General features: G+C 47.0%; 1 protein-coding gene across 6 annotated transcripts in view; it reads right to left on the bottom strand.

The window, feature by feature from the left end:
- Positions 1 to 16,602, bottom strand: part of NRK (Nik related kinase) — a 118,012-nt gene extending 101,410 nt beyond the window's left edge. For 2 of the 6 annotated variants that reach the window (XM_029996435.2, XM_029996432.2), the window contains exons 1-2: positions 8,196 to 8,445; positions 3,277 to 3,342 (exon numbers count right to left, since the gene is read on the bottom strand). In XM_029996435.2, the coding sequence (XP_029852295.1) occupies positions 3,277 to 3,342; positions 8,196 to 8,252 (123 nt within the window). In that variant the 5' untranslated portion in view covers positions 8,253 to 8,445. Of the gene's footprint in view, positions 1 to 3,276; positions 3,343 to 6,889; positions 7,126 to 8,195; positions 8,449 to 16,581 lie in introns of those variants that run through there. The other 4 variants (XR_005931051.1, XM_029996437.2, XM_029996433.2 and 1 more) reach the window with 4 other exon arrangements.
- Positions 16,603 to 18,557: the final 1,955 nt, after the last annotated feature.

Raw genomic sequence — 18,557 nt, forward strand, 5'->3', positions numbered from 1 at the left:
TGTCCCCTGCACGGTGTTTGTGGTTCCTGGCCTCAAGGGTTCCCATGAAGATGGAGAACCCTTGCAAAAAACAGTGCAGGGAACGTCCAGAAGCTTCTCTTTCCCATATGCATTCAATGGAGATGGTGCAGAGACTGGACACAATCTGACCTTCAGCACTTCAAAGTTCAGGAAACGAAGGCATGACAGAGCAAATACTCATACTTCTCCAACCACCAGCAAATGCAGTACGTCCAACCGCCTTCAGAGAAGGCTCTCTGCTACCACCTTCCATGACATTATTCAGAATCGCCTCTTACAGAGTGTTGTTCTGCAGATTTCAGCTCCCGGAAGCCGGCAATTAACTGAAAAACTCATCTATCATTTCAAGAGACAACAAAGCCTAAAGTCTCATGATTTCTCGGTACCATCTGATTTTTTAATATCTAATTCATACTTTCCAAAAGGCTGAAGTTGCCAGTACTGGCATATTTACGTCCTACTACTTCATAAGTTGTCAAAAAATCTGCTAGCTTTTAGTCAGTTATTATATGCAAATCCCAACTTTATAACATTTCTAGACAGCTCGAGCATTATCAGGGGTACAATTTATACCTCTTTCATTTCATTTAAAAAGACACTGAACTGGAACTGCTCTGGAAAAATTCAGTATGAACAATACTCTCCTTCAATAAATCTGTTAAACATTGTTTTCCAAATCTAATCATGAATCCTCTAAATTTTATTTTCATTTTTATGGAGCTGCATATATTAAAACATACAGCCTTATGAATCATCTTCACAGCCAACCAAGCAATTTAGTAATCTTGGACATAGTTTATTTAGCCTGAAATAAGCTTTGCTTTGATTATGTGCAAACTACTATGTGTAGTTTCTGAATGTATGGAGGAATCTGACACCTCTGGAGAATAAAAACGTGCTCTAATGACACGAGTACATTATGTGGATAACTGAGATTACTTTATAGCTTAAATATTTACGATCACAAGCCTATACTATACTAGGCAAACTACAAAATGATTCCAGCATTTCCTAATTCACTCCATCGGTCCTAGCATTGTATAGATCAAAGGACATATTACACAGCAGTGAAAAAGAAAAGTGAATAGCATAGCCTAACTTTTTACAGTCACTTCAGAAGGAGTTGTCCCATTGCAGCTGCCCTCCTTCAGACAAAACAGACATTTGCTCCCGTTGCAAGGCCAGCACCCGGGAGATACCACCCGAGTACATTCCGTTGGCGCTCAGCATCTTCTGCAGAGGTATTTCCAAACACACTGGAGCTTTGGGCTGTGTGAAAATTGTTTACAACGGAGACCAAGCTGCCTACCTGCAGTTTGGGGCACGCACTTCGTATCTGTCCACCTCGGCTGTCATCATCTGTCTTCTTCAGCCGCACGGCTCACTCTCATCCTCCCGCAAAGAGCACCTCCATCCCCTAAGCGAGCCTCGGTGAAACACCCTACATTCAGTGATCGCGTGCATTTATACGAACAAAGCCTTTGTTACGGGTGTGCTTGCAGAGAGCCAGGGTTACACGCAGTCCGTCGTCCCTCCGTCGCGGGATGCACGTGCACAAAGCTTCCCCTCAGCGCCCTCAGCCTTGCAAGACCCTGTCTCAGATGTTGCAGCTAGGCCAAGGGCAGAATGAGGCCAGATTCAAATCCCCCACTATCCAGAGCTGTCAGACCCCGGTCTCTTGCGTGCTCAGTGGAGAGCCGCCTTTGGGTACAATTTTTGTCGCTGTCAATATTTCTTTACACATTTTGTCAACTAACATTCTAGTGAGCCACACGATAGCTCGAAACTTTTTCTTTTGCAGCAGAGAAGCAAACTATGTTGCTCTTTCCTGTTTCTGCCATGATTAAGCAGCTGATTCACTCTCAACATCCTTAAAAGATGACTAGATTGAAATTTTTTCTCTTCCAATATAAAATAAATCTAGGCATGAAAAGAAAGGCAACTATTTCAGAGGCCACCTGGGAGCTTTAGGGTCTTTTTACAGGTAGAAAACTCTGGGATTACACTGACAACAGCACCCCTGAATGTCTCCTGTCTTCTAATCTGTCCTTGTGAACCCTTGAGCCTCTGTATTTAATTTAGTAGTCCTGACCTCAGTATCTGAATGACAATCTCGGAAGCAACACAGACTTAATCACAGCAACAAAGAGTTACACGAGAAAGATCCTGCTTCTGACATATAAATAGATTAAAAAAAAGTAATATATGGGAAAGCAGAAACTCCCCAGAACTGCTTCTGTAGAGGATTTTCGAGCATCGTTGAAAGAGCATCTATAGCTCTAGTTATATACCTATAGCTACCGCAACGTAACATGCATTCAATGCACTGGAATCGGAGAAAGACGGACGGTCCTGGATATCTACATCGGGGCCCCCTTCTGCATTCTTCCTGCAACAGGGGATCAACGCAGAAAGAGCCCACGCCGACACAAAGGCTCGTCAGGCAGCAGCTTGTCGGCAGTGGGATCTGAGGGAGAAGCAAGACGAGACGGCTTCCTCCAGGGCCGTTACTCTTCTGATGTACCTCCAAGGGTTCAGCAGCACGGCCTTTTCCTTCCTCTGTCTTCTTTCTCCAGATGGGAACACCACAGACTCGGTTCCCTATTTTATCACGTCGATTTTCTCTTCTTAATTCGTTCTTAGGAAAGGCTTCACACTGAAAGAACACTTTTCTAGGCTAGTTCTTATAACTAAAAGCGTGCATTGCGTAGTGTACGTAGCATGTTACGGCAGATGACGTTTAATTGCTGTAGTTTCTTGACTGGTAGTTCTGCTTTGATATCGCAGTGACAAAGGTAATAACTGAAATCAAAAACTTCATAGCCTGCCTGCAGAGCACAGTTAATTGACACCTCTGTCTTGAAGAGTACTGCTGTGTTAGTCTCGGCTGAGCTCTCCACTTAATCCAGGCCAAATTTAGCCCTCAGTGATGTTAATTTGTGCCAGCCACTTATTAAATAATTTTGAAAAAGAGAAAATAACCACAGGACAGAAAACACAGGACAGAGGGAAGTCAGTACAAAAGCCAACACACTTATCTGACCTGTGGCAGCAAAAAGACATGAAAACGGGACAGAAAGGAAGAGGTACAGAATTTCACAGATGACACCATTTTGCATTACACAGAAAAGACAGCAAGATAAAACAGGCTATTGCAGGAACAATATTGTCCATCTTCTTAAATGGTGCTCATTTCTGCTTTAGGAAAAACAACTTTATCGAGAACAGCATCATAAATTAAAGAGGGATCCAAACCTTATAGACTTGTCCATATGTCCCATTTCCAACAACCTGCACCAGTTCAAATATTCCCGCAGGGTCCTGCAAAAAGCAGAAGAAATAACATTATTTGCAGCGAAGTAGCCACTTCATAATGGAGCGTAACTGTACACAATCAAAATGAAAACGTCTGTGGCACATCTCCTAATGTTCTGTATTACACACTAAAGGGGAAATAGCCACATAACAGTATAAGAAATGCATTAATATTAAAGTTTGCGCTCAAGTTGCTCAAAAATCTATACACAAAACAACGCGGTGAAGATCTGTAGTGTGGCAATACGGCAGATACAACAAATAAATGGAGATGGGCGAAGAATACAAGAATCCAACTGATTCAGCTTAGCAGTAGAATAAGGAGAAAACTCCAGGCTTCCTAAGCCTTAAAACACTGAACTAGCCTGGAGGCTGAGCTGCTGTCTTCTGCTATGAAACACTTAGCACTAGCAATGTAACAGAGAAAAGAACCTAAATAATAGAATTGAAAAAATACTGTACAAAGGGAAATATACCATCCCAGGCAATCTTAACACTACAGGTAGGCCGAGAACGCTCAATTGTCCCGCTTTGCAAATACAACAAGGTGAATTTGACTGATGTATTGAAGTCTTGGCTTTGAACCCAAACTAGACTGCTGTTCATTTACATGAAAGATTCACGTGTCAGGTGCTCAGCGCACCGTACCACATGAACCAACTTTTGTCCTACTGGTTTAGCACCAGTCACTCTAAAACCAACCACTGCAGCAGATGTCCTTCTCCAATAATGAGACGTCGCAGCCTTTCAGGTATAGGAAGACCATCTTGTTGCAAGGCATGGGCAAGTGAATGTTCGCTCCTGCATGACTGAGCGCATTAAGAAATCTGTTGCTTCAGTTAAAACTCACTTGAGACATTCACATAAAAACATTAAGAACTCGAGAGACCAGTTTCTTGGTTTCTGGCTGAGCCATTTATCAGTCCGCTCATTTCTTGGGATGATATCATTGAGAGATTTATATAAAATATTATTAACTCCATGTGTCAGTTTTACCACATCTGTTTCGGCAATCTGTCATGTCAGTTGATGACTATTGGTACTGCTGAGGGATATGATACAGAAAAACATCATCTCAGAAGTACAATTTCTATGACCCTGGTTGCAGAACATCCTTTTTTTTAAGGTATCAAGCTACTTTCCACTCCACTTATATGTTAATTCTTTTAATATAAATAATGCTTTCTTCATATCTGATATGGAAATGTTTACTCGGCAAAATCCCAGTGGGAACATACAGGCTTTTTTCTGAGCGGATTCTGCCTTTACTGGCACAACTGTCATGATAAATGGCAATAGCTTTCACTGTCAGAGCAACACGGCACAGACTTCCACAACTGAAAGTACTAATGAGTTCATTTGGTTTTGCCTTTAAGTTAAATGAGTTTTAATCTTACACTTCCTGGATTGTCAACCTCACAAGACTTTTTTTTTTTTTTAAACAAACTAATTAACAATGCATAAAGCAGATCAGATCACTAACTTCTGACATATGCACAGGCCAGTCTAGTCGGTGTAATTTCTTTTCTGCCTCTTGTTTTCAAGACAAGGTAGTGAGGCATGGCCTTCTAGACTTAAACCCCAATTCCAAAAGCCCTCACACAAAAGGAAATCAACGGGAGCACTCGTGTCTGGAGCGAAGCTCAGGCATAAGAACGCTTGCAACATTCGGATCTTTGTAAAGCGCTTTGCCTCCTTCTAATTTCTTCATTTTTCATTTCCACTAGCCTCGGCTATAAACGAGCCATACATTTTGCTTCAGCCGAGCTAAAGCCAGCAATAATCCATTGCTGCTGCTAAAGCAACGGGTGGGTGGTACAAACCTCTGCTTCACGTGCGACCTTCCCACAGAGCTGTGCTGTGGGTTGCACGCGGTCGGTGAGTAAAACGCACGGCAGCTCTCTGAGGAACTCTTCCAGACAACGGCCTCCGTGCACGATATCTACTGTACTCGTCTGTGGGAAGCGTGAGCAGCACCCCACTTCCACACCTCTTCTGCAGAAAGTAGCACTGCTGAATTACGTGGCGTTCATGCTGCGCAGAAACCTAGAGGAACCTAAGCTGCCTTTTCAACTCGGAGTTTGCAGCTGTCCCTCTCTCTTAAATGCATGCTCTGCCCTCAGTCTTCTTCTCCAAACCTATTTATTATGCAAACATAATAATTTAATGTGCCTCAAAATCAGCTTCCCTCTCTCCCTCCAATCAATTTCATTCTGATTTAGCATCCTAATAGCTTGCTTCTAAAGGTTTCAGACACTCTAGGAAAAACCCAAACAATTATCTAAATAAATGTTAGCGTTAACTTTAATATAGCGAAAAATCCTACCCTGTCCTTGCTAGCCAATTGAGCATTAACGTCTCAAGCCTCCGCAGCTCTGAGTGCAGCCAAAATACTTGGCCATCTCTCTTCTTTTAATCAGGACGCCATAGTGAACCGAGCCTTGTTAAGAGTCATAAAGGATATTAATCTGGGCTCTGACTTTGGTCCTTGGATTGCCCTTGTTTGCTTGGATATCAGCACTGCATCGTTTGCTGGCGTTCCTCACAATGGGCCAACTTCTTAATTATCTTGGAGTTAGGTATCATCTTTGATGTAGTGCTTCCTCTCAGCTACCATTTGAGCCCCGTGGTCCATCTAAACCCTTCACCAGCCAACACCTGCCAAATTGCTAGGTTCACTTTGACAGATGCCAAAATCTTGGCCTGAACATTCATCACTTTAAGGTTAATTACTGTAATGCACTGTTCCATATGGTGGCCTTCTTGCTTTCCTGCAAGTCATCCGCAGAGTACTCAAAAGGCAAGAGCAAGACTGCTGACCCAGAGGCACCCAGGCCACATCCATCTCCTCTGCCAGGCAGAATGAAAAACGACGCACGCAGCAAGAGCCCGACCGAAACGCGCTTTTCACAATCTCTGCAAGCCAAACAAGATACAGGTGTCTGAAGCTCCAGTTCTTCTAGAGGGCCTCTGCACCTCGGCACGTAACGCAGAGATCAGAGGCTGTTTAACCATCTGACCCCCCTGATGAACCCAGGGCAGAAGCACCCCAACAAGACGCTCCGGCAACGTTCGGAAACTACAGCCCGAACCACCTTTTTCCAGGAAAAGGGGAAGAAAGCCCTGGTGAGGACCCATTCAGAGGGGAGCAAGGCCAGCTCGTGCAGTTTGAACACGGCCCCGATCACAGTTGTGCCTCGACGCTGGACTTCCCGACCGCAGCGAGGTTGGCAGGAGCACAGCACCAGGCAGCTCCCGCTGGCGCTGGGGACACCCAAGAGGAGGCAAAGGTAAAGCATCTATCTACACAATTCCTACAGCCCAGCCTCACCCGCCTCCCATTTCCCGCTAAGCACAAACCCCAAACTAAGGCTGCTGACGTGCTGAAAAGGTTTCCTCTGAAAGGACACGTTTGTCCTCTCCCCCGTCAAGGCTGAAACTTGCAGTGCTTACAGTCCCTGGGAGGTTTCTGCACTGGGCAGGTTTTTTTGACGCAAAGCCTGCCGTCTGGTTTGCAGCACTACTCTTTTTCAAACTTACACTGGTTTCTTACCATCTATTTAAGGAGACAAGATTTATCCGCTAAAACTCTAAAGAAGAACTTCCATTATTTTGTCTTACTCCCCTGAGCAAAGCCAGGTTAAACTTCTGCTTCCCTGGCCAGGAGCCTCGTGCCACCTTCACAAACTTTACTGTCTCTGCTGCCTTTCTTCTTTCTGCCTCTGGTCTGGAACACCCTCGTCGCCACGCAATTATTGCAAAGGCTTCTCCCAGCCCCCTTTTTTTTTTTTCCCTGGTATTTTTAGAAAGTAGCTTGCTTTGGTTTCGCTGTCTGGGGCTGACTGCTTTTTGCCACAATTGAACTCTTCCCTCTTCTTCTGTGGAGAGTGCTCCAGAAAAAGACTGCCTTGGTTGGACTGGGTTGATAGGTGGTCAGCGTCTATGTAAAAAAAGCAAAGCGGAGCTAAGGGGCATCATACACAACCCTGTTAACTGTTTGTGGATGCAAAAGTCTTAACAGTGTGGCTTTTGATGAGGCCAAAGTTTGGATTATGTTTTAGAACAACCTAAAAACACAAGAGCGTAATGATAAAAATTCATAGCAAACTAGGCGAATGCTGCCTTTTTTAGCTTTGGGGGAAAAAAAAAAAAAAAAAAGGCACCTACACCTCAACAAAAAACCACAAAAGCCCAAACCCCACGCGCGTATTTTCTTCCCCAGAAAATCCTCGCCTCTCATTTGTTTTCTCTCCCCAGCTTCACAGCGTTCCCATCACCCTTCGGAACGCCAGGAGGAATTATTTATTGTCCCGGGAGGGGAACAAACCTCTCCTCCGGTGCCGCACGCTCCCAGCAGGGCAGAGCAGCGCTCCCGTGGGCCGGTCTCGCCGGCGAAGGGATCGCGACCCCCCGAGCCTGCGGGCAACGGGGCAGGGCCAGCCCCGACCCGGCGGGGCGCAGCGCGGCTCCGCGGCTCCCGGGGGTTTTTCGGTCGGTCGGTCGGTCGGTCGGTCGGTCGGTCGTCCGGCCGAGCCCTCGCCCCCCCCCCCCCGGCCCGCTCTCCGCGGCTGTCCCACGGCCGCCCCACGCCGCCAAAGGCAGCCTGCGGCGCCAGCGCCTCTCCCCCAGCGAAATCCCCTCCGCGAAGGGGAAAAAAAAAAAAAAACCCCCACCCCAAAAACCGACACCCAAACCAAACCAAACCAAACCGGGGCGAAGCCTTCGCACGCCCCTGCGGCGAGGCTGCGGCGGGCTCGGGCAACCCCCCCCCCCCCCCCCGCCCGGAGGCCACCCGCGACGGCGGGGACGAAGGGGTCCCGCCTCAGCCCCGCTCCCCCCCCCCCCCCGTCCCTCCTTACCCGCAGTGCCGCCAGGTCGATGCCGTCCAGGCTGCGGGCGGCGCAGTCCCGGGCCATGGCGCTCCGCCGAGGCGCGGGCAGGAGGGCGGCGTGCCGTCAGCCGCGCCCCCGCCGCCCCCGGTTAACGGTCCCGCGGGCGGCCCACGGCGGCCCGGCCGTGTCCCGGCGAGCGCAGGAAGGCGGGCGGGCATGCCCGCCCGGCCGGTCGGTCGGCCGGAAAAACCCTCCCCGTTCAGCGGGCGCGGAGGCAAAGCCCACCTCGGGGCGGGGGGGGGGGGGGGGCCGGGCTGGGCGGCCGCCGCCGGCGGCAACTTTCACCGAGACGGTTCCTCGGGAAAAAGTTTGCGAGGAAGTGACGTGACGTGCCGGCGGGGGTCGGGGCCACCTGCCGCCGGCGGGGCGGGGAGGGGGGGACACGGACACGGACACGGACACGGACACACACGGAGGACGGACCCCCGGCCCGCCGAGCGCCGTCCGTGCTACGGGGCTGGAGGAAATGACACCAGCCGTTAAGAACAAACCCCAACAACCTACGTTAAAAAACAATTTAAAAAAAAAAACAAAACACAACCAAACCGCTGAAACACACACAAATTCTAGAGCCCTTCCCTAAGGCGACGAGCGCTGCAAACCCGAGCCCACGGAGGTGACGGCGAGGCTGCTCGCACCACCGAGCTCGCAGCCATCGCGGCGGGCAGGGCTGCCTCAGGCTCCGGGGCCCCGGCGGCCGGTCCCTGCAAACCCTCCTCCTCCTCCTCCTCCTCCTCCTCCTCGTCCTCCTCCTCCTCCTCCTGCTGCTGCTGCTGCTGCCCGGCCCGGGAGCCCGTCCCACAGCGCTGCAGCGAGCTTCGGGCACGTTACTATAAACTCTGCTGCTCGTTACAGTCTCTTTCACCCTGTAATTATGACCGCAGAAAGAACATAGTGTACAACTGTATTGTAGTGGAGAGAGGAACGACTTGTGGATATTTTGGGGAATCGTGTTTACAGACCAAAAAAAAAAAAAAAATCAGTGGAAATGCACATTTCTGAGATAAAGGCCCTAAACATTCCTGAACGACGCTCAGGGACATCGTCCCCTCACAGAGAGCGAGCAAAGGGGCCCGAATTCCCAGTCAGTATTTTCACAATTGTAGACGTGAAATCAAGACAAAGCGGTCAGAGCATCTTTGATGGCAGACGCAATGCCAGCGGCAGTGTTGTAATAAAAGCATTTGGCAATTTCCTTGAAAGAAACTCTGATGCATCATTCAACTTCAAAGTATTCTTTTAAAACAGCCCACGCTGGCTACGTTATCTGCTGAAGTGACCCTGGCTTTTTGCTCGCCGACTGTCTGTAGGCCAGCATACTGCCGCACCGCTAACTGATTTGAGGCCGATTGCCGCATTAGAGCGTAAGTTTGTCGAAGAACTAAACGTGCACAATGCAGCTCTGCACAACAGGGTCAGAAATCCCCACGCAGTGACAGCCCAGCCCAAGCCCCGCTCCGTGCCCCGTCCAGCCCCTCCACTCTCCGCTGGGCAGCGTTTGGAAAATTCTGGCCCTCGCGTCACCTTCGACAAAGTTAAGCCAGTTTTGCTCCCCATTATAGCCTTCCTGCCTTACATAAATCCATCATCAGCCTTTTTGCTTGTGTTATTCCTCACAATCCCTCTTTATCTCTTCTCTAACCTTCGGGCTGTCCTTTGTCTCCTGCCACTTTCCACTTCCTTCCTGCTTCCCCGGTGAGAACTGGTGTGAAACTCCCGGCTGTTGTTTACCAGACGCCTTCTCTCTTGCTCCATCTCTTAGATTCCTTGCCAAAATTAATCCTACCTGCCTTGCTCGCCTCTGGCGAGTGCTCCAACCAGAGGATTAATTTCCACTTGACAGAAAGCTCTACCCAAAAATGACACAAACGTCTGGTTTTAGAAGTATAATTTCGCTCGTAGTTTTTCTGCAGGCATGTCAGTATCTCTCTGCTACGTGCTTTTATCACCGCCTTTCGTTGCCTTCCCTCCACTGAACCCTGCTGCTGGTAGAGTTTCTGTGGACGCTCCCGTCCCACTCGCGCCACTGCAGGCGGAACTTCATAAGCGATTCTTCCCTTGCTGCCGAAGTAGGCAGCGCATCTTTTCCCCATAAAGGCCTTGCACGTCTAACCGAAGCGACAGCTGGTTCTGTCACTGATATTCACAGCGGATCTGCTGAGGGTGAAAATGCCACCGGGCCAAGGCTACTTTTCAGAGTAGAACCAGATTTACAAGCCCCGAGTTCTTCACGACCAGCCTGATGATGGGTTCTGCAAAACCAGAAACCGTGCTCCAAGCGTCCCCCACGGCCTCGTGCCCTGCTTCTGCTCCAGCCCTCCCCAAAGCGCTGCACAGCCTGTGCTATTGCTGACTTGCATGCAGGCTGTCACACCTCGCTCTTCTGCGTGAAGCCACGCGGCAGAGTAACTCCCAGGAATCAGAAAAATCAGTGCCATAGCACAACCTGACTGTTAATAAACTAGAAACCCACATTCATCTTATCAATAATAAAAAGCGAATAGGATCCCTGAAGAATAAATTGAATTTAAAAAAAAGAAAAAAAAAGAAAAAAACCAACCAAAACACAACAAACACAAGAGACAATTAAGTGCTATCAGTACAGCTTTCCTCTCCAACAGCTGTAGTCAAACCCCTGCAGCCAAACTCAGCAACCACAGACCTGAACATAAAAACCTTTCAAATGCCTACGTGCATGCAAGGGATGTTTTGTGTTAAAAGGGAAGTGCAAGCACAGAGGGGGAAGAACTTCCTTTGTTTCAGCAAAGGAAATGCTGTTGTACCCCAGAAGTACGGGGCTAATCCTGAGCTCTCCTCTCTGCATGCCCCCCCCCCCCAACTCAGATTTGGAAGTCCATAATAATATTACTAATAGTGATTGCCCCTGCCAGATGTGACACTGAGCAAAGGAAGAGAGTGTTTAAAGTTGAGGCTCCAATTGACATGCTGGCTTGTTTCCTTTAGCTTTGTCTATGCTGGGGTCTCAGCTACAGGTGTGAAGTTGGCAGAGAAAAAAACCAAGAAGATAACTCAGAAAAGAACAGGATTTCCGGGCTGCAGGAAATAAACAGCTTCTTAAAATGTGGTTTCAGTCTGAATTGGAAAAACTGACTCTCTTCAGCATTTCTTAGTCCTCTGAACTGTAAATTCAGAGGAATTACCATTCAGAAAAAAACTCAGACACCCAGGATCTTCTTGAAATAATCCCCCTGATGCTGCTCAGGGAATGGACATCCCTGCCATCTCCATGGCTGCGGGAACAGCCAGGCTCAGCAGCTCGTGCCACGTCTGTGACTCCAGAGCCAACCCTCCGCATATACTTCCCAGTGTTTTCAGGATCCAACTCCTAGCATTCTAGCTCTACAACAGGGAGTTCAGAAACGCCAAAGCTCACATGAGGCTGGCTGCTATAGAGGTAGGAGGCAAATCCCCCTTCGAGGTTCAAGGTTCCCCTGCTCCCGGCTTCACGGCAGAGAGCCAGAGCCCAACCCCGGCTTGCCGGCCTTCCCCAGGACTCCTCTCGGCAACGGCTCCCCAGCACGCACTTGCTCCAGAGTCGGCTAGGATCCCTGTAAACACCAGCTTTCCTTGGCACCAAAACATTCCCCGAGAGATTTAGTTTGCTGGAAGTTTTCTTACCTTCTGTAAGGAAACTGCACTCTGCCAGTGCCAGAGGTGTCTGATCGGATTGATGCAGACTCTCATGCTCAGACATCAGCACCTTTCTCCAAGAATAAGAATCCTTTACAAAACTCCCCATGACTTTTGTTTTTTTACATGAACTAGGGATTTTAGACATCTCTTAGTGTTTCTTTAGGGCACAACCCTTAGCTGAGAGGCAGCAAAGAGACACAGAAGCCCATGAAATCTGCTTGTACCTACAGACTTCACCCTCCCCTTCCAGAAGCTCTCTCTGGATTGCTCGAAAAGGAAGGCCAATCTTTTTGCCTAATGCTTTCAGAAAACATTTTGTCCTCATTTGGTTGCACCAGAACCAGAAGATTACCAGCTGTTAAATGCTGATTACAAGAGAGTCAATGGGTGGCAAGGGCCAGCATGGTATTAAGCCCAACATTCGTCCATGAGTTGGCATTCATCTCTCGGCTGCTGCTTGAATTCATTACCATTTACAGCGTCATTCTGGCAGTGATTTATTGTTACTAATGGTTTTTATGAAGTCCTGGAGTACAAAAAAAATCTTGATTTATTAGGCCAGCCACTAACTTTAAAGTCGTTCCCTTCCGTTTCCAATTATAGCATGGTTTAGTATAGTGGGTGGCTTTGCTAGACTGTCAGGAACAAGATTACACATTAAAAAAACTGTCTAGGATTGTATACAGCCCGAGTATGTCTTCATGCTAGCTTGGTGGCAGTCACGCAATGCCATGAGTACTATGTGATGAACACAGAAAAGTAGAGAATACTTTCATGAGTTCGCACCTTGGAAAATACCAGTACAACTTAGCGCAGCAGCTGCAAAAATTCTTTGGATTGCAAGGGAAAGAGTTAAGTTTCAGGCTGTGGACACCCAGTTACGTACATTCCAATTTAGTTAAAAGATGCTAAAAGAGATGAACCACCAACCCTTCCCCCAACCCAATCTGCTTCATAACTTCAGTATTTCTGTGACCCATCCCTGCAGTGCTTGGAAATCACAGTAAGATGTCTTTGTTTTCAATGGAGTGTTGGATCAGGCTCTGAATATTTCTCATGCTTTCTCCTATTTGAACTAAAGAAAATTCTACTTCATTCCAAACACATTAAGGCTGGGCCAGAAAAATCATATTTAAACCTGAATCTGTCTTCAGATTTGCACTCTGCCGAGGCTGCTGCATTAGGATTGAGAGACAGGGTTACTACCTTGAGTAAACTAGGAATACCAGAAATCCAGACAAACCAAAGCAGTCATTTCCCGTACAATACTCAGTAGCACATACAGTAGTTTTCAGCTCTTTAAAAATTAAATAACTCTTTTCAGTTCCTGGCAGCCGTGCTAGTTAGTTTCACAGGATATCCAAAATGAGACCAAACAGCTTCCTTCCCAAGGGATTCCCGAGCGGACAGGCAAGCTGGAAAAAGTACCTCTCGCAACTGTAATCACAGTCAGGATGTCCACCTCATTTCCCAGGGTAAAACTTCAGATACAGGTCTCCCACAAAACCTGCATTAGTCCGAATGCCGCTCACTGGGACTCTTGCAGAGATTTATTTTCTTTTCAGTTGCACACAAACGAGCCTGCCTGAGGAAAGCGTGTGCCAATACGTTGCCCACAGAGAGCACGAGGAACCCTCTCCTTGCAGGACTGATAACCCTCTTTCACTGCATGACCCGTGACTTCACAGCATTGTTTCAGCACACCACTTTGGAGTTTCTCAAGCAAGAATGCTGCTGCTGGAAGTTTCCCATTTCCCGTCAGCCCAGCACACGTCCCTGCTATCCCTGACAACAGCCACACAAACACTTTCAGGGAGAAGAGTTGTATTTTCTGGAATGATGATATTTTGCACTTCTGGCTCTTGGGCTCTCGGTTCTAGCGCCAGTTGAATACTCAATCGTGAGCCTGTGCAGTAATACACGAATCATACAGATAACGGTTTCCCTGTGCGAAAGCTATTTCTATTACATTGCCTCCCCATGAGAGTTTTTCCTGCTCTCATTTTCTTTTCTTTCCTACGTCACCAGGTATTTCACTTTGACTGTATGCCTAGTGTCTGAATACCAACACAGTATTTGCATGCAGCGGTAACACCAGCGCACGAAGGCTGGCTGGCAATTTTGCAAAATTAAGAGCAAGCTGATTTATTGAAATAAATTGAACTCATACATTTTATATTACTATTGTATATTACTGTTGTGCGGCCATCTGCCTAGCTCTAAGTTTCTCCCTTCCCTCCCATCTTCTGCAAAGTTATTTCTTCATTCAAAGTGGCAACCATTTTAAATGCTTTGCAAGGAACAGTAGCTATATGTTACTGGGTCATCAGATCCCAATGGGGTTTATGAATACCATAATGAATTTCAGCCCAACATCTGTCTGCTCTCTGAAACAGACGCAATTATGGGAAAAAATAGCTGCTGCCTCTTCACAGGCAGATTTCTCAGTAAAAAAAACCCAAATACAAAGAAAACTGACGTAGCATAGTTTAATCGCTACCACATTAAGTTTATCAGTCAAAATATCATGTGGCACATGCATTTTTTGTGAAAGCAAGACAAGTTGTGGTAACTTTTCTGGCAGACAGGCAGAGCTTTTTTGACATTTAGAAAATCTTGCAGGCATGGTTTTGGTTTTGCCAACCAAATGCTAACCTTGGATGACTCAGACCACAGTTCCCTTTTATCCAAACCACTGAAGTTTGGTAGTTAGCTAAGAAGGAACTGGTATCTGAATCACCCTTGGTTTGGAGGAATTGCCAGATAAAAGTCTTGGGGGCAGGGTGTTGGTTGGGGTTTTTTTGTCCCCTTCTTCCCCAAAGGAAAGAAAAAAAATCCAACAACTTTAAAAGTGGGGACACCTTTCAACATACTTAAAAAAATTTTAAAAATGAACTTTATCCTATCTTTTTAACCTTTTCAATGTCACATGCCAGTCTCGGTACATTTGCAGTAAATTAAACAGATTTTTTCAGTCATGTTGCAAGCCTAACCTGTGCCTCACAAAATTACACAATTTTGAGCTCATCTTTAGCTACAAAAAAAGCCTACATCGTTGCTCAAGTCCCAGTTACATATCCGCAGTTCCCAAGCCCCCTGCTTCTCCTTTTCTTAGCGGAGGAAAAAAAGAGGCAAAAGAGGAACTGTAATTTATGAGCCCCCATCCAGCCCTCTGGAACAAAACCTGCCCTCTGTGACCTATTAAACATCTTCAGGGAAGTCTCCTCTATTCTCACTCCAATTTCTATTTAGTTCCAAGTTGCTTTTCATCTCGGTAGTTTGTCAACTTTGACCATTTCAAACGCACTTGGGTGCCCCAGTGTATGCCTGAGCCTTTTAAATCCTCCTCTTTTCCTCAAGGGAAACATATCCTGTCTTTGGGATGTTGCCTAATTTTTTTTTTATTTTTTTTTTTTGTGTGTGTGTGTGACTGCTGGATGGGAAAGGCAAGGGGAAGCTCATTTGAGCCCTGAGCAACAGAGTCCTCTTCCAACACTAACTCATGAATAAGTCTATGCCTTTTCCTGTAGATCCTTGCCAGTCATATCTAAACATTGTCTATCTTTGTATATTAATAACCAGCATAGAACTTCCAGCCAAGTTTCAATTATGTCTGTAACACCATGCTCAGTCTGGTAACAGGCAACACGGCTCTCATGAGGGTCTGTCAGTATTCTCACCGCACTTTACAGAGTATCTGGGAAAGCAGTGGGTAGGTGCACTCGCCTTGATGTTGCTCCTGCACAGTGCAGCTGTCAGCTGAGACTGTAAACATTTTAAAAATTAAATTTGACAAGTTGTTTAGTGGCTTGGGAAGAATGGGAAGTGTCTGTACATCTGCCAGTCATTCACCAATATTTAGTCATGGAAGTTTTGTGGCCAAGGAATATGTTTGCGCAGGTCCGAGACCGGGTGTATCCACTGCTTTTATTGACAACCTGGAAACAAATACCAAATAATCGCTGCTTAGTCCACAGAGGGCACAAAGAGGCAGCGTGGCAAGTGGCACGGGGCTGCGCTATAGCGCATACGTGGCTCAGTAACCTAAACCCATTTAACCAATATGTAATAGCATCTTAACACCAGCAGCTCGTGGCGGGTTATGCGCAAGCCCAGTTTGCACGCGGTGGGGTGGAAGGGCTGTGGTGCAGGACCCTCCTTCCCGCGCCGGGCTGGCTGCACCCAGCGCAGCCTCGACATTCCCCGGGGCACTGAATCCCAGAGGCGCTTACAAACTGTAGCAAACAGAGCGGATCTGTGGGAACAGCTTGGTGCAATACTGTGGCAAAAGGGCTGATGGTGTCGTGGCTGCATAAGCAGAGAAGGAGGGTTAGGGAAGGGACTTTACCTCCCGTATGGCTTTGCCGAGATGGATGCTGGAACAGCAGCTCCGGCATCTTTCTGATAAAGCGCAGAGCAGAAACTAAGACTTGGATTCAGTGCAAGGAAGCAGCACAAAAATTAACGACCGAGGACAAAACGGCTTAGTGTGCCCACCTTGAACAGCTAAAGCTCTTACCTTATTAAAAAGGGAAGCGACTTTATATTTTCTCCAGAGGAGAAAACAGTGGGCATTTTAAGCACAAAAGACATAATGAGAGGCAGTAGGTGAAGCAGAAACCAGACAGTAAAAAAAAAAAAAAAAACCCAAAACCCAAACCCAACAAAGTAGAAACAAAGGCACCACATGTTAACAGACCTATTGGTTTCCATTGCTCATGGGTCTCTCGCTTTCTGGTTCCTAGGGCAAGTGAAAGAGTGCTCAGACCTCCCCAAATTACAGCTGCTTTCAGCAGCCTCTCAGACTGTTGTGCTAGCCCAAAGTAACCGGTGAACAAGATGTTCTGACCATAGCAGCTTCTGTGCCACCCAGGAAATCTGTCCCCTCCGGAGGGCTGCCCGGCTGCATTACAGTAGCCGAGTCCCAGCCAAGCCCAGAACTGGCACCCCATAGCACGCTTGGGCTTAGCCTTCCAGCAGGGAGAACCGGGGATTTAAACCAGCTTCCCTTTTCACAGCAGCTTAAGTTCTTTAAGGAGTTTAGCTCCATAAACCAATTAAGCATCTTTTAAGTCCTTGAGCTCTCATACCTTCTCTGAGCAGTTTGCATGCTTACATGGCTTTAAAGGGCGAAAGCTGATTTCATCTAGCTGAGACCTGAGCATCTTACGAGGTCACGGGGCAAACAATCCCAAGCAGAGTCGGCGAGTCTGGAATCCTCTGCAGACCAAATCTGGGGTGCTGTACTCCCATGGCCTCATTTCTGCAAGCAAATTCTTACAGGTTTGGAAAAGGCCAACTTCACCTTTAATTCTTTGCTTCCCAGAAGCCCTAGTTCTGGGTTATAAAGTAATAGATGGCTCATGAGCTCATAAACTTTACACGCTAAGAGTGGGAGTAAAGCAGCTATTATCTGCATTTACACATCCACTGTGGTAGTGCAAGCAGATATAACTGGTGTGTCACCCCCCTGAGTCCCATCCCGACGCCTTATCTGCCCTTCCTGTCTTTTTCCTTTGGATTAGTTAACACTAAAAGGAGAATGCTAATACAGTCATTTGATATTTGAATATGAAAGCTTACAACTAAGTCTCTAAAGTACTGTTCCGGGCTTTTTTGTTTTTTTTTTTCTTTTTAAACAGCAAATCAGCAATATCTTGAAAGCCAGAAAACCACATCATAAAATTTTATGCGAATCTATCACCAGGCCCCTTTGTTTCCTGTAGGACATACCCCACATAGCTAGATGAATTTATATATAACATATATAGATTTGTATCATATATGTACATAAATCAAATTACTGCCTATGTCCTAAACACTGTAATTTTCATAGATGCTCTTTTTAAGTCAGTTAATAACCATACACCATTATGCTGTGTTAAAATACAGTTTTTTAACTCCTGTACAGGAAAAACACCATGCTGCCGTAACAATGTGATTCTGTAAACAGTTGTGGATTAACATTCAGTGACCACTGAATCTTCTCTGTGATTAAAAATCTCCACCAGCTGCCCAATCTGCTTTTGTCAGTAAACTCTGCATCATTTTATAGCAATAAAAATACAGTTCGCCCACGCATTTGAGGTCAGTCACGTGCTTATGCCTGAAGAGGAGCATTTACGCGAGCGTTACGTGAAGGGCAGACCTGCTCCGTTGCTCTGGAGCTGCTACTGCTGTTGTTTGCTTACAAGGTCACCATCTCTGTTTCTTCTAAGCCGGTGACACATCATCCCAGGGTAGTGCCCTCTGCATTAGGTTCACCTGAGGAGGACGTGGCACTGAGGCACAGCCCCTGGACCCTGAGGCAGATCTGGGGGTGCTGGATCTCTGCACGGGCTTTCCAAGATGAGCCCTGTCCCAGTAAGGCACTTTGCGCAATTCGTTACCTGACCTCAACTCATCAACAGGTCCAACGATATAGCTCTAACCATGAAACTTCCCAGCCTAACCCCCCCCCCCCAAAACAGGAGGCATCTCAGCAGTTCCTCCCTCCCTGCAAACACAGATGGTGTTGCAAACACTTGCCTCACCTTTGATTCAAAATTCCCCAAGGCCACACAGCTCCTACTAAAGCATTTCTAGCATAACTGTACCTACCAGCTCAGGCTGTGCACCCCTTATCACGTAGCCACCAGCACTCTCCCAGTGCCTCGAGCTCCAGGGATGGGAACG

This window comes from Aquila chrysaetos, chromosome 21 (assembly GCF_900496995.4).
Source record: "Aquila chrysaetos chrysaetos chromosome 21, bAquChr1.4, whole genome shotgun sequence".
In the NCBI taxonomy this organism is placed as follows: domain Eukaryota; kingdom Metazoa; phylum Chordata; class Aves; order Accipitriformes; family Accipitridae; genus Aquila; species Aquila chrysaetos.